Here is a 24667-nt window from a genome sequence, read left to right on the forward strand (position 1 = left end):
CTGGTGCTCAGATGCGGGATGGGGCTTACGGGCCTTCGTTTGGTTCTTCCTATCCCAAGGTCGTGGGTCTTAACTTCTCGAGTGCGACCACCCCCGAGCTGCTGCTGAAGACGTTCGACCACTACTGCGAGTACAGACGCACACCGAACGGGGTCGTCCTGGCTCCTGTTCAGCTTGGGAAGTGGCTGGTCCTATTCTGCGATGAGATCAACTTGCCGGACATGGATAAATACGGGACCCAGAGGGTCATATCCTTCATCAGACAGGTGTGTGTGCATCCCCGAGTCCCCGCTGCCCTTGCTCGCGTTGGCTCCTGCTGAGCTAACGCTCCCGCTTGCCCTCAGATGGTGGAGCACGGAGGCTTTTACCGAACCTCAGACCAAACGTGGGTGAAGCTGGAGAGAATCCAGTTTGTCGGGGCTTGTAATCCACCCACCGATCCTGGAAGAAAGCCCCTGTCTCACAGGTAACACCGCTCTGTAGACTGCCCTCGCCTCACAACTTACCTATTCCACGATTGCTTTAGATGTAGCACAGTGAAAATCTGGCTTCAGTTATAAAAAGGAAACAAAATACTGCGGCCTCCTTGCGCTGTGCTGCGATCCCAGGAAAACACACTTGAAAACAAAAGCTCCAGCTCTCTGGGGGGGTAATGGGCTGACCGCCGCAGACCTGTGGGGCCAAGATGGGGCGGAAGCCGGAATCACTTTCCCATCTTTGCTTGGCTCTGCAAGTTTTTGCATCTACGTGTCAGACCCGGGCATGAGTGGTTTGTGTGTGTCGCTGTGTGAACTGTGACATGAAGCCTGCGTGGGCCGATTGGGAAGGCACTTGGGGCTGGGCGACTCGGGCGCACTGCTCCGTCACTGGAGTGGCTGAGCCGGCTGTCCTCACAGATTCTTGCGTCACGTGCCTGTTGTGTATGTGGATTACCCGGGACCCGCCTCCCTGACGCAGATCTATGGCACCTTCAACCGGGCCATGCTCAGGCTCATCCCGTCCCTGCGCACGTACGCCGAGCCGCTCACGGCCGCCATGGTGGAGTTCTATACCATGTCTCAGGTACGCGGGGCTCCTCTGCTCCTCTGGGAACTAAAGAACGCTGTTACAAGTTTGGGCTTTGGGCTTTAGTGAGGGGCACCTGGGTGGCATCTGCCTTTGGCTCAGGTCATGATCTCAGGGTTCTGGGATCGAGCCCCCACATCAGGCGCTCTGCACGGCAGGAAGCCTGCTTCTCTCTCCCACTCCCCTGCTTGTGTTCCCTCTCTCACTGTGTGTCTCTTTGTGTCAAATAAATAAATAAAATCTTAAAAAAAAAAAAAAAAAAAGGTGGGCTTTAGTGAAAAAGAGACGTGGTTCTTGTGCCTTGCCTGTTTCGGGGAAGGCTTCCAGGAGCCCTTCAAGTGCCGCCGTCTGCCCGTGGGGACAGCATTGCGCTCCTGGTGCTTTATGAATGCTTCCTGTCCCGTGTTGCAAATATGTTTCCTGGTATTTAGTTTGCTTTTGATTTTGTAGAACTGCAGCTTTCTCTGCAGAAATTTTAATGTCATTTTTTTGTCTTTATTTCTGCATTTCAGGGATTACATTTTTATTATTTTTTTTTTTTAGATTTTATTTATTTGACAGAGATCATAAGTAGGCAGAGAGGCAGGTAGAGAGAGAGGAGAAGCAGGCTCCCTGCAGAGCAGAGAGCCTGATGTGGGGCTTGGTCCCAGGACCCTGAGATCAGGACCTGAGCCAAAGGCAGAGGCTTAACCCACTCAGCCACCCAGGTGCCCCAAGGAATTACCTTTTTTAAAGTATTTTTGGAAGAATTTTTTGTAGTTTCTTTCAAATATAATTAATTTCAATATTAAAATGAGCAGCTTGCATCGAACTTTGTTCTGGATAGTTGTCTAGTTGTTCCAACATTACTAATTCGTCCTTCAATATTCCAGGACGAAGGTGGTTCATTTTCAATATAAAAATGTTATACAGCATTTGCTCTTTTATTCATTTTTCACGTCTTAAGATATTTACATGTACCTCCACTCTCCCAAACCGCAGGAGAGATTCACTCAGGACACACAACCCCACTATATCTACTCCCCCCGTGAGATGACGAGGTGGGTGCGGGGGATCTTCGAGGCCCTGAGACCTCTGGAGACTCTGCCCGTGGAAGGCCTCATCCGGATTTGGGCACACGAAGCCCTGCGTCTCTTCCAAGACAGGTAAAGCCGGGGATGCGGTTAGCTGCATGCTTCCCTGCTCCCTCTCTTAGCCACCCTCCAAGGTAGGATCTGTGCAAGGCTGGGCTGGCCAGATTTGAGCCAGGCTCTGCTGCTGGTGGAAGGGAGCGGACAAGGTCAGCCTTGTGTCTGGGCACTGAGCACAGCCACCCCCAGTGTTGATGGGTCTCAGGGAGCAGGGACTGCCCTGGGCTGCTTACCGAGTGGCATGGGGCGAGGCACTTCCATTAATCTCTGCATCCGTCAAGTGGGCACCGCCTAGTCTGGTCAAAGCTAGAGGTCTCAAGAATTTGAATGTCTTCCAGGGGCACCTGGCTGGCATGTGACTCTTGACCTTGGGGTCATGAGTTCAAGTCCCACATTGGATGTAGAGATTAAGTAAGCAGAAACAAAACCAGAAACCCATGATTGAATGCCTTCTAACAACCACCTGGCATAGGGTTTCCATGACCCCCACTCCTCACCCTCCATCCTTTTATGGGAGGGTTTGCAGTTCTGTCCCTGGGACTTCAGTTTTCTCTTCCTGTCAGCTGCTTGCCTCAGGAGTTGCCTTGCAGCTTCTGAGTTTTTCTAGGGACATCACCTGTACTTAGTGGATCGTGGAAACTTGTGGTTTGAGTCGCAGGAAATGCCAGAGTGAAAATTTGAGTTTTTACCTCTTGAGGAATCTTGTCAATTATTTTTCTTTAGCCAGAACCAAATTCTTACATTCTTTATACTTGAGGAAGATCTTTATTTGACAATAAATTCTTAATTTTCCTAGCTCCTGTCTTGTCATTTTTTTTTCTTTTTCTTGTATTTTTAATATTCCATTTTTAATTTTATGTGTGTTAGTCTTCATGGACTTGTAGGCTCAGTTTAGGCTGGTGATAAAAAGTTAAATTTATGTTGCTTTAACTCCAAGCTTCTAAGCAGCAAATCATAATTGATTTACTATTTAATGTGGCACCACGGTTTCCTGCCCACATTATTTGGGGAAATGTTCTGCCTGTGAACTGGGTTACTCAGAACGGTGTAGGAGGGCAAGGCTCTGATGGCAGACCAGGTCCCCTTACTCCCAGGGTGAGTGTGAGACAGCCCGTCCCTCTGACCACTCACCACCGCAGGTGTACATGGTTGGTAACAATTAGCGGTTCTTCCCCGGGAGAACCCAGGGTGGGTGGCTCCCTCCAGACTGAGAAGTACCTATCCATTTGGCAACTGCACCACTAGACCGATGAGTCCTGCCTCCAGCGGCTCTTCTCATCTGTGCTTTCAAGGAGTCCCAGAATGTTGCTTTACTGGAGACGGCCGGCTTTCAAGTCAGGCTCCCTGGAGTCCTTGAGTTCCACACAGCTGCCCTGACCAAGAGCCCAGCGCCCCAGATGGGCGAAGTAAGGGGGAGCAAGGAACATGCTAGCTTACTCTCTTTTTTAATAATGGAAAACTTGAGCAATAATACAATTTTACCAGATTTCCCAAGACACCAGCGACGAAATTTTGTTTCTATCAGAGTGTAGCACTGGCCGTGCTGCTTGTGCCCTGCGACTGGCTGCAGTGACCACAGGCCCTGCCTCCACTAGACCCGCCCCTGGTGGCCCACTAAGATCACAGAGTCGGCTTCTCAGAATGGGTCTGCCCCCGTCCCCCTCCACAGGACAGGTCTCACCTGCTTGCTCTGTGGTTCTCTTCATAAGCCCTGTCTCTGGCGGTGTGCAGGTCGGTCCCCTGTTCCTGTTCTCTTACTGCCCCCCTGATACCGGGAACTTTATATTAGGCAAGCTTAGAAGTTAGAATCATATTGTCATTTTATCTTATTTTTTTAAGGTTTTACTTACTTGAGAGAGAGGGAGGGAAACAGCACAAGCAGGGGCAGAGACCAAGGGAAATGCAGACTCCCTGCCCAGCAAGGAGCCTTAAGTGTGGCTCTATCCCAGGGCTCTGGGATCATGACCTGAGCCAAAGGCAGACGCTCAACTGACCAGCCACCCAGGTGCCCCTGCTGTTGGCTGTTTTAAAAATCAATGTGATTAGTGCTCGCTTCGGCAGCACATATACTAAAAAATCAATGTGATTAGACATTATTAAAGGAGACTTTTTGACTTTTGTTTTTGCTTTTGTTTTGGCTTTTTTTTTCTTTTTTTTTTCAATATTTTATTTATTTGACAGAGAGAAATCACAAGTAGGCAGAGAGGCAGGCAGAGAGAGAGGAGGAAGCAGGCTCCCTGCGGAGCAGAGAGCCCGATGGGGGGCTCGATCCCAGGACCCTGGGATCATGACCTGAGCCGAAGGCAGAGGCTTTAACCCACTGAGCCACCCAGGCGCCCCTTGCTTTTGTTTTTTAAATAATCTCTACACCTGGGGCGCCTGGGTGGCTCAGTGGGTTAAGCCTCTGCCTTCGGCTCAGGTCATGATCTCAGGAGCCTGCTTCTTCCTCTCTCTCTGCCTGCCTCTCTGCCTACTTGTGATCTCTGTCAAATAAATAAATAAATAAAATCTAAATAAATAAGTAATCTCTACGCCCAACATGGGGCTTGCACTCATGACCCCAAGATCAAGAGTGTCGCGTTCTGCCAACTAAGCTGGCCTGGCGCCCCAAAGGAATTTTTTTAGATGTAGTGATTCCATAGCTTCGAGGGGTTTTACATTTAATGTCAGAATTTTGGATTGTTTAAGCTGTCTGGAATTCAGATTCTTAGGTTTTTCTATTTGTGGAAAATGAAAATTTCCGTAAAGGCTAATTCTGGCTCTTTCAGTTGCCCTCAGCACCAACAAAACCTGGTGTTTTCTCAGCACAGCCTCTGTTTGGACTGACAGGCATCCCCTCTGCTTCCAACAGGCTCGTGGAAGACGAGGAGAGGCGCTGGACCGATGAGAACATTGACATGGTTGCTCTGAAGCACTTCCCCAACATAGACAAAGAGAAGGCGATGAGCCGGCCCATCCTGTACAGCAACTGGTTGTCAAAGGTAACAAATACGTCACTTCAGAAATACTTCCTTCTGTCTTCTTAGCCAGAGTCATCTTCTAACCAACAATACCTTTTTCCTGATGCACCTGTAAGTGAGCACTGGCTGTGGGCTCGGTGCACTGCGTATTTGCCGGTAACATGGGGCCGACGATCCAGGAGTGCGGCTGCGGCCCGCTGGCCCGCTGTGTGTGTCCTCCGCCCGTGAGGTGGCCACTACGAGAGCCGCGCCACTGCCGCCAGCGGGGGTCACGGCTCCCACGTGTTTGCAGCAAAAGGGGGCTTTCCCTTTGCTTTCTCTCTCCTCACACTATAAAAATGAGCTAATTGTGAATAAGTTGGGTGAAAATATTTCATATACTTTGTACTAAACAAAGTTGATGTTCCCAGAATAGCTATGAGCTATCCTTTTTCCAAAAGGGTAGGATGTTCTAGTACGTTGTAGTTTCAGTACACATTTCATTCAGTAGGAAGGGCAGACAGACGCAGGGATGAGCCAGGGCTTCCCGTGGGGAGCTCGCAGTTCAACATGGTGGAAGCAGCTCCGTCTGGGGAGAGATATCAGTAGAGCGGACCCTGGCGCTGGGTCTTAAAGAGGGCCACACAGAAGCAAGAGATAGCAAGATAGGTTTGTTTGGTGTTGCTAGAATTTTCTGCTTATTTCTGGACTCTAGATCCTAACCCTGCTCATTTATAGGCACCATCTTCTCCCAGTGGTTCATCTGTCGCCGTTTCTATAGTGTCTTTTAAGGAGCAAATGTTGTTAAAGCTCCGTCGTTTAACCCATAACCCGTCTATAATTGTGTGTGTGTGTGTGTGTAGGTGTGTGTAGCTCCAGGTCTGTTTTGTTTTTCCTGAGGGGTGTCCGTTGTCCCAACACTGGACCCAGCACTGTTGGTTGGATAATCCCTCACTTGGCAGCATCTCTCCCGCGGAGGGCTCCCCACGTGCAGGGGTCTGTTTCAGAGGCTCAGGCCTGCTCTGCTGGTCAGTTGTTGCTTCCCGCGCTCAGGAAGGTGGTGAAGTCCGGTGGCAGACGCCTTCACACTTGGTTCATCTTTAGGGACTTCTTGACCATTCCTCTTCCAAATGAAATTTAGAGCTGGCTTGTCAGTTTGTGCTGAAACCACCATGCTGCCCACCCTTGGGATTGAGGCCAGGACTGCACTGACTTTCTCTGTCCGTTTGGATGGAACTGGCGTTTTTACAGTAGTGTGCTTTTCCCTGCTTGGTCGTGGTCTCTGTCTTCATTTATTTACGTCCTTCTGTGAGGTCTTTTTTAGTGAAGGTCCGTTTACTCTACAAAAATTCTCCGTTAGATCCAGTCCTAGTTAATTTACACTTTTGTTGTTATGCCGTAAATGATACCTTTTTTGCAATTTTTTAAAGATTTTTTTTTTTAAACAATGTGTACACCCAATGTGGGGCTTGAACCGAAAACCCTAAGGTCAAGAGGCTCATGCTGTACCAACTGAGCCAGCCAGGTGCCCCTAAGTATACGGAAGTACAGTTGGCTAATAACAAAGATGATTTCTTAGTAATTTGGGTCTTACCTGTTCTCCTACAGGATTACATCCCCGTCGACCAGGAGGAATTGAGAGACTACGTCAAAGCTCGGCTGAAAGTCTTCTATGAAGAAGAACTTGATGTCCCTCTGGTCCTGTTTAACGAAGTGTTAGACCACGTGCTCAGGATCGACCGGTGAGTTTTCTGCTGTGACAGGCTCAGCCCTGGCCTGAGCCGCTGTTGACGTAGTGGTGGGGAATCCTGCCAGGCCTCCCGACAGACCTTCCCCCACCTCGCCTCCACCCTCCTCTTGTCCCCCCTTCCCCTGCCCTTCTCAGTTTCTGTTGCATACTTGCCTGCTGCTCGGCACTTACTCGGCTCCTGCTGGAGGTCTGTGCCGACCATGACTGAAAGCTCCGCTAGAATCGGGTCTGTCTGCCTCCTGCCACCTGAGTATCTGAGGACAGGACCGTGTCCTGTGGGTATTGCACCCCCCGGTCCTGGTGGATAGCAATTGCTTAACAACTGTTTAACATACCGATTCAAGTTGAAACACATTAAAGCTGTTGTAGATTAACTCCTGAGAAAGTTTAGGACTTGAGTGTTGACAGGGGACCAGATCATAAAAGTCTCGAATTTTATCTTTTTCTGATAATGTTGCAGAATATTCCGCCAGCCTCAAGGCCACTTGCTTCTGATTGGTGTCAGCGGAGCGGGAAAAACCACCCTGTCCCGTTTTGTGGCCTGGATGAATGGTTTGAGCGTGTACCAGATTAAGGTAGGTCTGGTCGACACTTGCGCGCCCCAACAGCGGATTCCTGACGCGCGCACAAGACCCCTTGAACGAGAACGGACCTGACCCGGTGACTGCTTCTGCAGGTGCATAGGAAGTACACGGGGGAAGACTTCGATGAGGATCTTCGGACCGTGTTGAGGCGCTCTGGCTGTAAGAATGAAAAGATCGCATTCATCATGGACGAGTCCAATGTGTTAGATTCCGGGTTCCTGGAGCGCATGAACACGCTGCTGGCCAACGGGGAGGTGAGCGCCCCATGCGTGGTGCTGCCTATGCACCGTTGCGGGACACTAGGACCAGTCGGTAGTCGTGCTCTCTCGTTTGCCAGGTTCCCGGCCTCTTCGAAGGGGACGAGTATGCCACCCTGATGACCCAGTGCAAAGAGGGGGCCCAGAAGGAGGGCTTGATGCTGGACTCCCACGAGGAGCTGTACAAGTGGTTCACCAGCCAGGTCATCCGCAACCTCCACGTTGTCTTCACCATGAACCCATCCTCAGAGGGGCTCAAGGACCGCGCGGCCACCTCCCCGGCGCTTTTCAACAGGTATGCCGGTGTCCGCCCGGCCCCGGGTCATGGGCAGCCCCACTCTGGGGAGCTGTGGGAAACGTGGCCGTCTCTTTCAGGTGTGTGTTGAACTGGTTTGGGGACTGGTCCACGGAAGCCCTGTATCAAGTGGGCAAGGAATTCACAAGCAAAATGGACCTGGAGAAGCCCAATTACATTGTGCCTGATTACATGCCCGTCGTGTATGACAAACTGCCACAGCCACCGTCGCACCGTGAAGCTATCGTGAACAGCTGCGTGTTTGTTCACCAGACTCTGCACCAGGTGAGCTCCGTGTCCGGACAGAGGAGCGCGGAGGCTCCCCGATAGTAGACACAACACCATGGCCTGTTGGTACCTCTCTCAGGAGCACTTCCTCCTTCTCGTTACCAGGCTACACCCCCGGGGGTCACTGACCTTTGCTGCCCTCTGGCCGCAACCTCTGTGAAGCGTTCTTTTCTACTTTGCTTGTCTCACTGCCAGTGTGTGTGTGTGTGGGTGTGTGGGTGTGTCCATCCTAGCTGTCCATTCCCAACCAGGGGTCAGCATGCTTTCCCTGTAAAAGGCCAGATAGTGAATGTCTTGGACTTTCTGGACTAGGAGGGTCTCTGAGCGACTCGGCCCTGCCTCGGTACGCAGCCTCCACAGCCCACGTGTGAGCAGGTGGGTAGGGCCGTGTTCTCCAGCGCTGTGTTTGCAGAAACAGGCAGTGGCGGGATTTGGCCCACTGACTGGGGTTTGCTCACTCCTTATCATGGAGGGGTCCCATTCGCTCCCCCCGTAAGGCTTTGTAAAACCCACTCTAAGCCTGTAGGTGCCCTGAGGGCCGCTGCTCTGCCGCACCTGCAGGCCACCCCCACTGCCTCTGGGATGTGGCCTGGCCCTGGCTTCCCTTGCTGGTCTCACATTCTGTTGCCCTGCGCTAGCCTGAGGGGCCAGAGCAGCCGGTCACACACAGCTGTGCCCTCTTGCCCTCCTCCTGCTGCCATCTCTTACTTTGGTGTCCGTGGAAGATCAGCAGAAATCAGGGCAGAGTGCTCGGTACTGCAGTCATAGAAACTGTTCATACAGAGTACACGTCTGGGTCGCCAAGGTCACCTCTGGGTTGTAGAGACGTTTGAGGAGAGAACTTAGGGGTCTGAGGGGCTCCCTGGGATCTCCCAGGAGGCTGAGCCGAGACCCCAGCTCAGGCGTGACTCCTGAGGGCCGCGTCCGTGCCGCCACGTCACCTGGCAGAGCAGCTAGCTTTCTGAGGTGAAATCACAGAGAACGTCCTGAAGAGTGACAAGATCGAACTGTTTTCTAAAAGGCTAACGCTCGGCTGGCAAAGCGCGGGGGCAGAACGATGGCCATCACGCCTCGCCACTACCTGGACTTCATCAACCACTACGCCAACCTGTTCCACGAGAAGCGGAGCGAGCTGGAGGAGCAGCAGATGCACTTGAACGTCGGGCTCAGGAAAATCAAAGAGACGGTTGACCAGGTACATCCTAGGGGTTCGCCTCCCTTACGGGCAGGGGGCTGCCATAAGGCCCCTTTCCCGGTCATTTCCGCATCGTTACGTTTTCCTCACGTGGCGTCTGTCCCTCAGGTGGAGGAGCTGCGGCGCGACTTGAGGATAAAGAGCCAAGAGCTGGAGGTCAAGAACGCGGCCGCCAATGACAAGCTGAAGAAGATGGTGAAGGACCAGCAGGAGGCAGAGAAGAAGAAGGTGAGTGTTTGCCTCAGGAGCCCCAGCCGGCTGGGCCCGCTCCGGCCGTCTCCGGGAGCCTAGCAAGTCCAGTCTGAGTGGGCTTCGGAGTCTGACGGGTTGGGGTTGGGGGTGTCCGGGCGGGGCAAGGAGTGTTCAGGAGTCACTCGGCAAAGTAGCCAGGACCCATAGCCGAGCCTTCGTGCTTTCTAGGTGATGAGCCAGGAGATCCAGGAGCAGCTGCATAAGCAGCAGGAAGTGATCGCAGACAAACAAATGAGCGTCAAGGAGGACCTGGACAAGGTGGAGCCTGCTGTCATCGAGGCCCAGAATGGTACGTCCGTGCGGTCGGTTCTCAATCCGTCCGCGGTGCGGCGGAGTGTGGGGACTGAGCCTGGTCGGTATCTCACGGCTTCCCGAAACGCTGGAGACTGCCTTCATCTCGGGAAGCAATGGTTTTTCGTTTGGGTGGTTGGTTGTGTGTGTTTTGTTTTGTTTTTTAAGATTTTATTTATTTATTTGACAGAGATCACAAGTAGGCAGAGAGGCAGGCGGGGGGTGCGGGGGGAGCAGGCTCCCTGCTGAGCAGAGAGCCCGATGTGGTATTTGATCCCAGGACCCTGAGATCATGACCTGAATGGAAGGCAGAGGCTTAACCCACTGAGCCACCCAGGCGCCCCAGAAAGCGAAGTTCTTGTAACACTGCTTCCACCAGAGTGGAGCCCTTCTCATGAGAGATGGTTGACAAAATGAGGTTTATGTGAATACATGGGGTTTTTTAAAAATCTGGTGATAATTACGTGAATATAGTTTTACGAATCCCTGACTTGAACGTCAGCAGAAATGCCGTGAAGCGCACAGTGTCGCCGTCTCGTGGTTGTCCAAGTGCGCTCCTGCCGGGCCAGCGACTGCTGACCTAGGTGCCTAGGTGCTCCCTCCTGGCCCCACAGTGTTTGCTCCAAAGCAAGGGCTTCCTCTTACACATCAGGAGGAATTGACAGCGTCCAAACTATAGATTTTCCTTGAGATTTGGATTAAATGAGAACTTAATATGGTTCTCACCACCGAGTAACCACTGAGAAAGTGTTTTCATCAAGGCTAGGCGACTGTTTCAGCTTGTGGAAGGCACTGACCATCGTTTTAGAACTGTATTCACGCAGCCAGGCCGGCGGTTTCTAAATTCTGGCAAATTGAAAACATCTTTGCTTGAGTTGTGGAAGACGCACACGTGATGAAAATGTCTTTCTGGGGGTGGAGCTCGTGGGGCTGGGAGAGCTCGCTGAAGGCGGCGCCTTGCTGTCCACGGACCAGTCGCGGTGGGTTTGCTAGTACAGGGAGGACCTCGTATTTCAAAGGCAGGTCCCTCCTGCCATTCTAGTTGAAGTTAAAAGACGAAAAGTCTTGCTTGCTCAGACCTTCTCAGGAGGGGACCCCCTTGTCGGGAGCCATGGCCCTGCTGCGCGGCGGCCCCTCACCGCCCTCCCTCTGTTGCCCTCCCGCCCCGCCTCTCCTGCTGCTGCTGTGCTCAGCCGTGAAGTCGATCAAGAAGCAGCACCTGGTGGAGGTGCGGTCCATGGCCAACCCCCCCGCGGCCGTGAAGCTGGCGCTTGAGTCCATCTGCCTGCTGCTGGGCGAGAGCACCACGGACTGGAAGCAGATCCGCTCCATCATCATGAGGGAGAACTTCATCCCCACCATCGTCAACTTCTCTGCAGAGGAGATCAGGTGAGCGCTGCCTGGGAGCGGAAGACAGGGCCCAGACGCTGGGAGGTCTGCTATGACGTCCTGTCGCCGTGGCCGGGGGTATATTCCAGAAGGCAGCGTCCGTAATAGCACGCACGCCTTCCAGGCCGGTTCCCTCAGACTGGTTGGCCGGTTTCTCCCTCCCGTTCCTGGCACTAGCTCTCCGGTTCCTTGACCCGTGAGCCGAACGCCCGTCAGCACTAGTAGTTGGGAGCGCCTTGCCCCAGAGCCCGTGGCGGGCACTGCCTCCCGTCGGAAGGGCGGGGCAGGGGCTCAGAGGTCTTCCCCCCGGCGGGGCCACCATCACCCGGAACACGGGGGCAGCCGATGGGGGCCGGCCTTTACGTTGCAGTTTCCTAAAAACTCTGTATTCAGCCTACACCTGTTTGGAACTCCGTTTCCTCTCTTGCAGCGATGCCATCAGAGAGAAGATGAAGAAAAACTACATGTCCAACCCCAGCTACAACTATGAGATCGTGAACCGGGCGTCCCTGGCCTGCGGGCCTATGGTGAAGTGGGCAATCGCGCAGGTAGCTGGCGTGGCCCGGAGCTCCTGGTGGAAAAAGCACCCCCCCACACCCGGTCGCTCCTGAGAAAGAAACACCGTCTGTCTCCTCAGCTTAACTACGCCGACATGCTGAAGCGGGTGGAGCCCCTGCGGAATGAGCTGCAGAAGCTGGAGGACGACGCCAAGGACAACCAGCAGAAGGCCAACGAGGTGGAGCAGATGATCCGGGACCTGGAGGCCAGCATCGCCCGCTACAAGGAGGAGTACGCCGTCCTCATCTCGGAGGCCCAGGCCATCAAAGCAGACTTGGCCGCCGTGGAAGCAAAAGTGAGATCCTCCGCAGGCTGCGGCATCTTCCCGCCCACTCCCCTTCGCTCTGGCCTTGGGGCGTAACAGCCCTGCCCGTGCCCTGCCCTCGTCTCGGCCAGCGCTTGTGTCTGAGAAGTCCTGCCGGCTTCCCTGAGGAGTCACTGAGTAGCGTTAATCATGCCAAGGGGTGATCTGAAGCTGGGGGGCCCCCTGCCTGTGTGTTTGCCCACCTCAGTTTCAGTGGGGTCACCCGCGGCTGGGTGTGTGTCCAGGTCTCACGTCCACTCCCGTGTGCTTCGCCGTACCTGTTCTCCTCCCGAGGTCCCAGCATACTTTCCTCCGGCCGGCCCTCTGCCCCGGGTGCTCTTCCGGCCCAGTCCCTGCTCCCACCCACGCCTCAAGGCTGACCCCTGCTCCTCCGCGCCCTCGCGCGCCCCATCGTGTTCTGAGACCTGTGTTGTCCTCCGCCGTGGGAAGCTGGATCTCTCCCGAGACTGAACAGCTGGAGTGTTTCCGCCTCCGGCCCACCCAGAGCCCCGCAGGGGGGACAGGTTTTCCCTTTTCAGCACGAATCCTGCTCATCTTCCTGGTAGGTAAACCGGAGCACCGCCCTTCTGAAGAGTTTGTCTGCCGAACGCGAACGGTGGGAAAAAACAAGTGAGACTTTCAAAAACCAGATGTCCACCATCGCCGGGGACTGCCTCTTGTCAGCCGCGTTTATCGCCTACGCGGGTTACTTTGACCAGCAGATGCGCCAGAACCTGTTCACCACCTGGTCCCACCACTTGCAGCAGGCCAACATCCAGGTACCGGGCGGGGGGCTGCGCCGGCGTTGCATGTGGGAGCCACCCCGCTGTCCGTTCAGCCGGTCCAGTGCTGGCTCGTAAACCAGGCACCTGTAGTTTTGGGGAGGAGGGGTGACCGCTGTCCCCTTTCAGTTCCGCACAGACATCGCCCGGACGGAGTACCTCTCCAACGCCGACGAGCGCCTTCGCTGGCAAGCCAGCTCCCTACCTGCGGACGACCTGTGCACAGAGAACGCCATCATGCTGAAGCGGTTCAACAGGTACGAGCCGGCGCAGAGCAACTCGAGAGTCCTTGTGTGCGGCGCGCCCGGTGTTTTCTGAAGAGTCTCTGAGGAGCTGAGTAGGAACTTGGCAGTGGGCGAGCAGCGCCGGCAGGCGTGATGCCCGTCTCTGCCAGCGGGGTACGCGCGGGCCTCGTCCTCGCTTCCTGCCCGTCTGAATCGTCCTGCCGTGAGCCTCTCTCATGTGAGCGTTCGGGGCGGATTGGCAGGGCTATGTGTTGGGGCAAACAGGAGAACAGACCCTCTCAGCATATCATAATGCCTGCAAATACTTAGCTAAGAAGAGGGGAATCTGCTGTACCTGGTTCATGGCCTAAGAAGCCCAAGTAAGAAGTGAAGTTCCCTCGACACTGGCTCCGGGGGGTCCTCGGCACCCCCCCCAACACACACATACAGGGCCCCTGGCCCTCTCTGCAGCAGCTCCCTACCCAGACACACTGGGTGTTTCTGGCTTCATCTCAGTATCGTGAAATCCTGGAGCCCTTGAAGTGTGTCACTGTCCCACGGACACAAAGGATGAAGACTCACAGATGTCGTTTGATTCCGCGAGCAGCCCCTCGGGCCCCGCCTGCGGCTCCACGTCTTGCCCCGTGGTACTGGTGGGAGTGTCGATCCGTCCGTGTGGTCTGTGCCGGGCTGGATTCCTCTGAGTGAGCGTACAGGCACTCCTCCATGCCGTTCCGGCACTAGCCTGGCCCACGTGACAAATGACAGACCTAAGGACGGTGTGTGACTGACAGCAGACGGACAGCACCTCAGGGGTCCCCCGTCGGGAGCCAGTTAGCAGCTCACTGTGCGTCTCCATGGTGGGCGGCCGCACACGCGCACGCGCAGAGGGTTGCTCTGGCAGGCAGCGAGCGGGGAGGACAGGTGCCACGTGAGAGGGCGGGTGTGCTTCCCACGGACACGTACCCACACGCACACGTGTGTCTGTAAACGCCTGGAGCTTCTCCGAGTAGAAAACCAGAAACCCGTGACCAAAAAATACGGGAGGGGGGTGGTTTTTCCCACCGTATGCCCTTTCACAGCTTCTGAATTTTGTGCAAACGTGTAAGTACGGTACGTTTTTTAAAAAGTGTTTTAATGGGCCACGTGACCCTGGACGCATCACTCTTAGTGCCCCGTCTTCCTCATTCATAGAAGAGACGTGCTCATGGTACCTTCTCCCAGGTTCCTTGTGAGGACTAAGCCGTGTCTGCTGTTCCTGAGGGTCCCTGGGGGCTTAAACCCTCCCTGCCCTGCTCCAGGGAATCTGTGACTTTGTTCGCTCCCTACAGAAGTGCTTCAGAAAGACAGCTTTAGCGTCAAGCCTTTTGGATGCTTGTCTTCGTGGGACTCTGGAGACCGCGCTGGAGCGGTGGGGACAGCCTTCCCGTCGTCTTTGCCAAGGCTCCCTGACCCTCCTCTAATGTCGCCTCCCCCCCAGGTACCCACTGATCATCGACCCCTCTGGCCAAGCCACAGAGTTCATCATGAACGAGTACAAGGACCGCAAGATCACGCGCACCAGCTTCCTGGACGACGCCTTCCGGAAGAACCTGGAGAGCGCGCTGAGGTTTGGGAACCCCCTTCTGGTGCAGGTGTGTGCAGCAAACGCTTGACGGGGTACAAAAGTGGAGTCTGTGCCCGCGACAGTGACAGCACTCGTTTGATGTCAAAGGGTAAAGGTTTGCGATTGTTCTGTGAAAAGTTGGGCCAACCGGACAGTGTTGAGTCTCAATCATCACGATCCAGTGGGACTTTCTACACCGATGGTAATGTGCTCTGGTCTGTGCTGCCCGCTGTGGTGGACGTGAGTGTGGCCGGGGTGACTGAGGACCTGAATGTTTTAATGACGTGGCCACCGATGGCTCATGGCCACCGTACCAGACGGGGAGGTCTCCGTGGCTCGGTGGCTCCTGAGGTGTGTTTGGAACAGGAGCTCAGGGTCAATGCCACGTTATTTGGGTGAAAATAAATACTACGGAGCCCTGACCGTCCGTTTGTGTGCGCTTCCGTAGGATGTGGAGAGCTACGATCCGGTGTTGAATCCGGTACTGAACCGGGAAGTGCGGCGAACAGGGGGCAGAGTGCTGATCACCCTCGGCGACCAGGACATAGACTTGTCACCATCGTTTGTGATCTTCTTGTCCACCCGAGATCCAACGGTAAGGAACAGTCACCTCAGATACGCAGCAGTGACAGCACTTGGTGTCACGGCTCGGGCGACAAAGCAGGCGTTTCTGTTACTCATTTTGGCAGGTGGAATTCCCACCAGACTTGTGTTCCCGGGTCACATTCGTCAACTTCACGGTCACCCGTAGCAGTCTACAGAGCCAGTGTCTGAATGAAGTCCTGAAAGCAGAGAGGCCGGACGTGGATGAAAAACGCTCCGACCTCCTTAAACTTCAAGGTGTGTTTCTGGGTCTGGAGCTTCGGGAGTCTTGAGCAGGTTGGGGGTGAACCTGGAAGGGACTAGAACACGTCAGGTTTATTCAGACACTCGGGAGAGCTTTCCTTCTGGAGGAGCAGGGGTGCCGGCAAACTCGGGGTGTTCCGACCATTTCAGGGGAATTCCAGCTCCGGCTGCGCCAGCTGGAGAAGTCCCTGCTGCAGGCCCTGAACGAGGTGAAGGGGCGCATCCTGGACGACGACACCATCATAACGACCCTGGAGAACCTCAAGAGGGAGGCCGCCGAGGTGACGAGGAAGGTGGAGGAGACGGACATCGTCATGCAGGAGGTGGAGACGGTGTCCCAGCAGTACCTGCCGCTGTCCACCGCCTGCAGCAGCATCTACTTCACCATGGAGTCCCTGAAGCAGGTGACCGGGGCCCGCCCGCCGCGGGACGGCGCGCCTCGCTCCTGGGCGCTCCCACCTCACGGCGTGCACCCCCTTCCAGATCCACTTCCTGTACCAGTACTCCCTGCAGTTCTTCCTGGACATTTATCACAACGTTCTGTACGAGAACCCCAACCTCAAGGGCGTCACCGACCACACGCAGCGCCTCTCCATCATAACGAAGGATCTCTTCCAGGTAGAGCGCCCGGCGCTTGGCTCTGTCGGGGCGGGATGGTGGGAGGTCATGACTCAGGGACCGCAGCGTGGCCCGATCTCGTCCCCAGGTGGCGTTTAACCGGGTGGCCAGGGGCATGCTGCACCAGGACCACATCACCTTCGCCATGCTGCTGGCCAGGATCAAACTGAAGGGCGCCATTGGGTAAGGTCGGCCGCCCTGCTTTGGGGGTCGCCTGCGAGCATGGGACGAGGCCTTAAAGGGAATAAATCCTTCCTGTGACCGCTCCTTCAGGGGCGGCAGAAGTGAATCAGGGACCCCTGTTAATCTGTCGCCCCCTCCAGGGAGCCCACCTACGATGCTGAGTTTCAGCACTTCCTGAGAGGGAAGGAGATCGTCCTGAGTGCTGGCTCGACGCCCAAGATCCAGGGCCTGACCGTGGAGCAGGCCGAGGCGGTCGTGAGGTTGAGCTGTCTCCCTGCGTTCAAAGACCTCATTGCGAAGGTTCAAGCCGACGAGGTGAGTGTTCGGACGCTTCCTGGCCTCTTCCAGGAAATTGGCCGTGAGGGATTGCGTGTGTCGCACTCACGTGGGCCGTCTGATACATTCGTCTCCACTTCTCTGCCCACAAAACGAGCTCTGCTCCACGGCAACGCTCTCTCTCTCTCTCGTCTCCACAGCAGTTTGGCATCTGGCTAGACAGCAGCTCCCCGGAGCAGACGGTCCCGTACCTCTGGAGTGAGGAAGCCCCGTCCAGTAAGCCCGTGTCAGGCTCCCTGTGTTTTCATTCTGGACCCAAGTGTACAATTGGGCTTTGCTGCTCAAGTGAAGAGATGCTTCCCCAAAAAAAAGTCACCAGTTCCTGAAATAAGTTATCTCAGCGTTAAAGCTTGAGGTCCTGAGTCCTGCTCCACTCACGACGGACGAGACCTAGATAGGCAGGCCCTCGCCCAGCGTCAAGGGAGAGGTGGGCTTGTTCTGGAGTAGTCGCCCGAGGCCCTGTGCTGGCCGGCTGCGGCGGGGAGGGGCCGAGCTCCAGCACCGCCACCCAGCAGGGATGGGGCTGGCGGTCACTGGCAGCGTCCCTAGACAGTGCCGGCGCCTAAAGGTTCTCAGCAACACGTGGGTGTCCGTGGAGTTAAACCGGTAACTGCCCAGTAGCCACGGAGGGGCCCACGCAGCAGACACTGCCAGGCGTATGTCCTGAGGGTTCACCGAAGACAGGAGGCGGCAGCAGTGGTCCTTGGGGCGGAGAGGACCTGGAGCGGCAGCACGGAGTCTCGGGTCACTTGAGCTGAGTCTTGTACACCGGGTGTCATCAGGCCGGGGCTTGTCATGGGACTGGTCCCAGCGGGGGCGGCTCGGAGTCTGCGCTGCGCCCGCCCCCGACCCCTATCCTTGCCTCTTGCAGCACCCATCGGGCAGGCCATCCACCGCCTGCTCTTGATTCAGGCTTTCCGCCCCGACCGCCTGCTGGCCATGGCCCACATGTTTGTGTCCACAAACCTGGGGGAGTCCTTCATGTCCATCATGGAGCAGCCGCTCGACCTGACCCACATCGTGGACACTGAGGTACGGCTCTGGCTCCCTGCAGGCCCGGGTGCGTCTCACCTGCCCCGGCAGCCAGTCACTGTCCCCTCGTCAGGCCACACGCCTGCTCCAGGCTGACCCCCAACCTGGGCCGTCCCACGGCGCCCACACCTCAGGCGGGGGACCCTTCGCAAGGCCAGTCTCCACGACAGATCCACCATCTGGTGGGAAGCCTCTGCCTTAGTTCTGATCTCTTCACCTCTAGGTCAAGCCCAATACTCCCGTCCTGATGTGCTCCGTGCCTGGATACGATGCCAGCGGGCACGTCGAAGACCTTGCGGCCGAACAGAACACACAGATCACTTCGATTGCGATCGGTAAGGGCGCCGGATGAATGTACCGGGCTGAAGCCCCTCGGAATTCGTGGTGGGCCCTGAGGCCCAGGCCTGCCTTGTTGACGCTGAGTTTTCTGGCACCAGGCTCCGCGGAAGGCTTCAACCAAGCAGACAAAGCGATCAATACGGCCGTGAAGTCGGGCAGGTAGGCTGGCTTTGTTTCAGAAAGCCTTAGTCCCCGAGAATTGCACCCGGAAGCCTGAAGTGTGGCTGCGGCTGTCCCGGCAGGTGGGTGATGCTGAAGAACGTGCACCTGGCCCCCGGCTGGCTGATGCAGCTGGAGAAGAAGCTGCACTCCCTGCAGCCGCACGCCTGCTTCCGGCTCTTCCTCACCATGGAGATCAACCCCAAGGTGCGTGCCGGCGGGCGTGCTGAGTGCGTGCGGCCGCTTTCTGTTCCAGCGCCATGCGCGTGTGCGCGCGGGCCCACTTTCTGTCTCAACGCCGTGTGCGTGTGTGCTGAAGCGCACGGCGAACTAGATGGTGACAGGCGCCGTGTCCCCCTCAGGTGCCCGTGAATCTGCTGCGAGCGGGCCGCATCTTCGTGTTTGAGCCGCCCCCGGGGGTGAAGGCCAACATGCTGCGGACGTTCAGCAGCATCCCCGTCTCACGGATCTGCAAGGTACACGTGGTTTTCTCCCGCGCGCTGTGTCTGCAATAGTCCGGGACACCCGTCCCATCACTAGACTCGGGAGAGGTCTCCACGCTTCCCAGAAGCGCCAAAATGGCTAACTGCACTGGAAATGTCCTGAGCCGTAGCCAGAAGTCCCTTCCTGAGAGTAGGCTGAAAGATACACGTGCGCCGTGTTGGGTCGCGAGGCGGTAACGGGCAGGCTCCCAGGTGAGCAGACACCCCCGCGGAGCCCCAGGCCAAGTGCGGATTGTATCCAGGATAGGTGTCCGGCAGGCCTGTGCTCCCAAGCCTGGTCCCTTGAGGCTCATGGGCAGGAAGAGAGGGCTCCTTAAGTGCAGTTTTATTTTGTGCCATAATCCAGTTTTCCTGACAGTTTCAGAAAACCTGTTAGCGTTTTCTGTGGCTGAATAATTGATCTACACGGTGTTACTGGAACGTGTCCTGATTCACAGCAAAGTTAGCTTAAGCGCTGGCAGTATCCGTATCAGTGTGCCTCGTCGGAAGTCCTGATGCTCGAGGTTCAAGGTGGAAAGCTTTTTTTTTAAGATTTTATTTATTAGAGCATAACGCACACGATCAAGGGGTGGGGGGACAGAGGGAGAGGGAGAAGCAGGCTCCCCACTGAGCAGGGAGCCCAACATGGGGCTCCATCCCAGGACCCTGAGATCATGACCTGAGCCAAAGGCAGAGACTTAACTGAGACACCCAGGCGCCCCTGGAAGGCTCTTTTACAACTTTGACAGAGGAGCCGCGCTATCGTCTTAGCTAGAAAGGGTGCTGCTTTGTGGGGACTCCATCACTGCTAACCTTCCTCATCCAGTCTCCCAACGAGCGCGCCCGCCTGTACTTCCTGCTGGCCTGGTTCCATGCGATCATCCAAGAACGCTTGCGCTATGCACCCCTGGGGTGGTCGAAGAAGTATGAATTTGGGGAGTCTGACCTGCGTTCGGCCTGCGACACGGTGGACACGTGGCTGGACGACACGGCAAAGGCAAGTGCAGGCGGCCGAGCCACAGACGGGAGGGGGTGCTCAGAATTGCTCGTGGGTGTGGCAGATGGTGGGGAGTCCTATCTGTCACAGGGGTAAGGAAGAAACCTGCCCCTCCAAAATAGCCAAGCTGTGCTGGTGCCCCTCCGGCCTGCCCCCGCAAACCCCAGCCTTCCTCACGCAGGGGAGGCAGAACATCTCACCAGATAAGATCCCCTGGTCCGCACTGAAGACCCTGATGGCCCAGTCCATCTACGGGGGACGAGTGGACAACGAGTTCGATCAGCGTCTGCTCAACACTTTCCTGGAGCGTCTGTTCACAACGAAAAGCTTTGACAGTGAATTTAAGCTGGCCTGCAAGGTCGACGGGCACAAAGACATTCAGATGCCGGACGGCATCAGGTATGAGCCTGCCTCCCGTGACCTTGACCTTTGCCACACCAGGCACTTGACTGCATCCGGCACAAGGGCATTTCCAAATGTGCTGGTTTTCCAGGCGAGAGGAGTTTGTCCAGTGGGTGGAGCTGCTCCCCGACACCCAGACGCCCTCCTGGCTGGGCCTTCCCAACAACGCCGAGAGAGTCCTGCTCACCACCCAGGGTGGGTACCCCATGCGCCCGGTCTAGGCTCAGGTCCTTGAGGTCTGGAAATTACATGTTGGTTTCAGCAGACCTCATTTCTTTTTCCTTAAAGAACTGAAAGGTGCCTGGTATTACATGAGGTTTTTTTGTCTGTATTGTTTTGTTTTGTTTTTAAGATTTATTTATTTGACAGAGAAATCACAAGTAGGCAGAGAGCGGGGAGGCGGGGGGGAGCAGGCTCCCTGCCAAGCAGAGAGCCTGATGTGGGGCTTGATCCCAGGACCCTGAGCTCATGACCTGAGCTGAAGGCAGAGGCTTAACCCACTGAGTCACCCAGGTGTCCCTTACATGAGGTTTTAAAATCAGCTTTTATTAGAGTAGTTCTTAGAATTTTTCCTTCCCTGCCCTCCGCTGCCCCCAAGATTATTCAAGAAATATCTAATGCAGTGGTTTTCAGAGTGTGGTCCCCAGCTCAGCAGCCTCCTCACGACTTCGATAAACGCAGATTCTCAGGGCCTGCTTCAGGCATCCTGAGTCTGAAGCCTGGTGCCCTCCCACCCCCCACCCCGGTCTGCTCCAGCTGGCGCTCCCGGTGGCAGCTGTGTCCGCGAGCTTGTACCCACTGATCTAGCCCAGACTTGTCTTTATGGGAACCAGGCCCAGAAGACTTTGAGATTCGCCCAAACTCACGCAGCTGCTTGATAGTTCCCTTCAGGCCAGCCCTTAGGCTCTACACGAGAACCCCTAGTCACCGCGCTTCCTCACTGAGGACCACCTTGACCCCGCGCCAGTCCACTCCCGACTCTGAGGCGGCCGTGGTCCCCTAGGTCACCAAGACAAGAAGCTGGGCTGCCGGCCATCGTGATTTGAGGCCTAGGTGCAGGGCAGGCTCTGGCGGGTCCGGGCTGGGCGGGAAGCACACCTTTGTCCAAAAGCCTATACTGAGGTCATAGTGTTTTAACACTGGTGGCACCTGCCTTGGCCCCATGACACAGGAATGGTGTGTAGGATTTCTCCCTCCCCCTGTCCTAACACCAGCTGGATGCCTGGGTAGGGCCGCTCAGTATTAACGAGCCCCCGGACATCACACCGCATCCCCCCTTAGAGCATCCCTCAAGGCCTGGGCTGATGGCTGCCCCCCTCGGGAGGCCCTGACATTTGAGCCCAGACGAGCCTGTCTTCTCTGCTCCAGCCTCCAGTGTGGTTCGGGGACTGGACTTCCAGCTGTCCCGGACCAGGTGAGGGACAGGATGACACGAGGCGGGTGTCAGTGTTTGAGGCAGAGCAGTGAGTGTGGGCAGCCCAGGACCACGGCGCGGCGGCCTCCCCTGCTGGAGCCTCGCCTGCCCCAGAGCCCAGCCCCTTAGGAGCGCACAGGCGCGTGAGCTCGGAGTCTCGAGCAGCCCAGTCTTGTCTTGCACTCGGGCTGCTGGATCAGTCCAGCCGACTCGATCTGGTCGTCATCTTCCTCTGCGTGGGCCACTTTACTGTCTGGCCTGGCGTCCCCACGTGGAACCGTGCAGTGTTTCATGACGTGGCCCGTACGCTCACATCCTTTCTCCTCTGCTCCCTGCCCTCCCCCGGCCCATGCCTCCGCTGGGTCCAGGCGTGGACATGATCAGCAAGATGCTGAAGATGCAGATGCTGGAGGACGAGGACGACCTGGCCTACGCCGAGACCGAGAAGAAGGCAAGGACCGACTCCACGTCCGACGGGCGCCCCGCCTGGATGCGGACCCTGCACACCACCGCCTCCAACTGGCTGCATCTCATCCCTCAGACGCTGAGCCACCTCAAGCGGACGGTGGAGAACATCAAGGTGGCCGGGCATGAGCGGGGACGCCTCGGGGGTCCACGCTCCGGGCGGGCTCGGGCTCCGGCTCCGGCTCCGGCTCCTCTCGGAGCCTGTGGTCGGCTGCGCTCAGACTCAGGCGTGAGGGCGGGTCTCTTGCGGGGCTCCGTGTGCATGAGTGTGGTGAGGGAGTCCCGGAGGAAGCGGCGGAGGAACCGTCCCTCCTCTTCGGGGCCCAGGACCAGGTTCCCACCCACTTGGTGCAAAATCCAGTCTGAAGTCTCGTCCGGGAGCGAGCGCGGGTGGAGCCGCGAGCCTCGGCCGGCGCTGTGAGGTCCTGCGGGAGGACGGGCTCTTCCCAGACTCTCCCCTTCACCCAGGCCTTCTCGTCTCTTTGACAACCTTAGGATCCCCTGTTCAGGTTCTTTGAGAGGGAAGTGAAGATGGGCGCCAAGCTGCTTCAGGACGTCCGCCAGGACCTCGCGGATGTCGTCCAAGTGTGCGAAGGGAAGAAGAAACAGACCAACTACCTGCGCACCCTCATCAACGAGCTGGTGAAAGGTGCGGCCCTCCCTGTGCGGGGGCCGCGGGCGGCGGGGCCCGGGCCCAGCCTGGAGCATCTTCTGCGCCCATATCCCTGGGGGCTGGGCTCACAAGGGCCTGAGGTTTTTTCTTATTTGCGGTTCCCTGAACATTTATTAAATCTTTACAGTTTTTAGGGGGGTGGCCAGCACATTGAAAAGTGGGGAGCTTGAGTCTAAAGGTGCAGGGAGCCCCCAGGGGTCTCCCATCCACCCCAAGAGCCTGAATTGGGTGGTGAAGCCCAGCGGCCTGTGTGAGGGGAGTCAGCCGCCAAGGCAGTCTTTGGGGGGTGATTGTGGCCCCCCCAGACGCCCCCCCTCAGGCTGGACAAGCATATGCAGGGGTGTGGGCAGGGGAGGGAGGCGGGCGGAGCAGAGAAGCTGCTTAGGGCTAGCAGAGTGACCCCTATGTGCCCTGGGGACGGTCACAATGACGCTGCCGGGGGTCACCTTGGGTACAGGGATCCTGCCTCGGAGCTGGTCACACTACACCGTGCCCGCGGGCATGACCGTCATCCAGTGGGTGTCCGACTTCAGCGAGAGGATCAAACAGCTACAGAACATCTCCCAGGCGGCTGCGTCCGGGGGCGCTAAGGAGCTGAAGGTGGTGAAGGCTGCCCCGCTGGGGGTGGGGGGCTGCGGGGAGCTGTCCTGGGGGCGGGGAGCAGCACTCGGGAGCCCAGGGGACGGGCACAGACCCCAGCACGACCCGAGGGAAGGGGTGGCGCTCGCTCCTCACCGGGGGGGCTCTCGCTTCCTACAGAACATCCACGTGTGTCTGGGCGGCCTGTTTGTGCCCGAGGCGTACATCACCGCCACCAGGCAGTACGTGGCCCAGGCCAACAGCTGGTCCCTGGAGGAGCTCTGCCTGGAAGTCAACGTTACCACCTCCCAGAGCGCCACCCTGGATGCCTGCAGCTTTGGGGTCACGGGTGAGTGGGGGTCCTCAGCCACTCTGGGCTTCTCCTGGTGGCAGCCCGTCCCTGCACCCGGGCCTCCTCACAGGCGGTCCCGGGGGCTGGTGGCCTTCCAGGGCTGCTCCCAGTCCGATATGTCGGAGGTTGGCAGCACGCCAGAGCCGTGAACTGCGTCACCGAGAGTCATACAGCCGTTACCACTGGTGACGGGGCCTGACTGCCTCCCGCAGGTCTGAAGCTTCAGGGGGCCACGTGCAGTAACAACAAGCTGTCGCTGTCCCACGCCATCTCCACGGTCCTCCCTCTGACGCAGCTGCGCTGGGTCAAGCAGACCAATGCCGAGAGAAAGGCTAATGTGGTGAGTGGCCCCTTCCGGCCATCTGGGGTCAGCAGGTGCCCCGTGTCCCCACCCCCCTCCCCGCATGCAGCCAGTCGCCAGGCCTGCCGTGGGCCGTCTCTGCCTGAGCCAGCGCTGAGCCTGTCCTCTCCTCTAGGTGACCTTGCCTGTCTACCTGAACTTCACTCGGGCAGACCTCATCTTCACGGTCGACTTCGAGATCGCCACCAAGGAGGACCCACGCAGCTTCTACGAGCGCGGCGTGGCCGTCCTCTGCACGGAGTGAAGCTCAACTCCCTCGCCCCCTTTCTGTAGTCGTAACTATTTATGTCTCTTCATCGTTCAACTGCTGGGAGGAAGCGGACGTGTCGAGGAAAGTCCTTGGTGCGCCATCGCCGTCGGAGGAAGCGGAGCGCGGGCTGCTGGCCGGGATGGCGGAAGCTGACAGGACTCCATTCGGTGCCTGGGGAGGCGCTGTAGCTTGGCTTGTTCGGGAATAAAACACTAAGCACTACCCGGCCTCCCGCCTCTTCTGTCTCCGTCTCCTCACGGTGCTGAAGCT

The 24667-nt window shown here is 56.8% G+C and overlaps 1 protein-coding gene across 2 annotated transcripts in view; it reads left to right on the plus strand.

Moving 5' to 3' along the window:
• Positions 1–24619, plus strand: part of DYNC1H1 (dynein cytoplasmic 1 heavy chain 1) — a 67292-nt gene extending 42673 nt beyond the window's left edge. Inside the window, exons 39-78 of one of the 2 annotated variants that reach the window (XM_046009784.1) lie at positions 60–266; positions 345–466; positions 897–1062; positions 2047–2210; positions 5047–5176; positions 6743–6876; positions 7345–7459; positions 7561–7722; positions 7806–8020; positions 8101–8305; positions 9330–9503; positions 9612–9731; positions 9924–10044; positions 11240–11435; positions 11866–11983; positions 12073–12288; positions 12864–13076; positions 13209–13336; positions 14784–14937; positions 15358–15504; positions 15599–15749; positions 15906–16159; positions 16239–16373; positions 16462–16556; positions 16697–16871; positions 17033–17108; positions 17764–17924; positions 18148–18259; positions 18362–18422; positions 18506–18629; positions 18785–18898; positions 19731–19901; positions 20083–20300; positions 20395–20498; positions 22086–22297; positions 22678–22831; positions 23313–23455; positions 23615–23783; positions 23999–24126; positions 24263–24619. In XM_046009784.1, coding sequence (XP_045865740.1) covers positions 60–266; positions 345–466; positions 897–1062; positions 2047–2210; positions 5047–5176; positions 6743–6876; positions 7345–7459; positions 7561–7722; positions 7806–8020; positions 8101–8305; positions 9330–9503; positions 9612–9731; positions 9924–10044; positions 11240–11435; positions 11866–11983; positions 12073–12288; positions 12864–13076; positions 13209–13336; positions 14784–14937; positions 15358–15504; positions 15599–15749; positions 15906–16159; positions 16239–16373; positions 16462–16556; positions 16697–16871; positions 17033–17108; positions 17764–17924; positions 18148–18259; positions 18362–18422; positions 18506–18629; positions 18785–18898; positions 19731–19901; positions 20083–20300; positions 20395–20498; positions 22086–22297; positions 22678–22831; positions 23313–23455; positions 23615–23783; positions 23999–24126; positions 24263–24391 — 6093 coding nt within the window. In that variant the 3' untranslated portion in view covers positions 24392–24619. The remainder of the gene's footprint in view (positions 1–59; positions 267–344; positions 467–896; positions 1063–2046; positions 2211–5046; positions 5177–6742; positions 6877–7344; positions 7460–7560; positions 7723–7805; positions 8021–8100; positions 8306–9329; positions 9504–9611; positions 9732–9923; positions 10045–11239; positions 11436–11865; positions 11984–12072; positions 12289–12863; positions 13077–13208; positions 13337–14783; positions 14938–15357; positions 15505–15598; positions 15750–15905; positions 16160–16238; positions 16374–16461; positions 16557–16696; positions 16872–17032; positions 17109–17763; positions 17925–18147; positions 18260–18361; positions 18423–18505; positions 18630–18784; positions 18899–19730; positions 19902–20082; positions 20301–20394; positions 20499–22085; positions 22298–22677; positions 22832–23312; positions 23456–23614; positions 23784–23998; positions 24127–24262) is intronic. The other variant, XM_046009786.1, reaches the window with a different exon arrangement.
• Positions 24620–24667: the final 48 nt, after the last annotated feature.

This window comes from Meles meles, chromosome 6 (assembly GCF_922984935.1).
Source record: "Meles meles chromosome 6, mMelMel3.1 paternal haplotype, whole genome shotgun sequence".
NCBI classification, from domain to species: Eukaryota; Metazoa; Chordata; class Mammalia; order Carnivora; family Mustelidae; genus Meles; species Meles meles.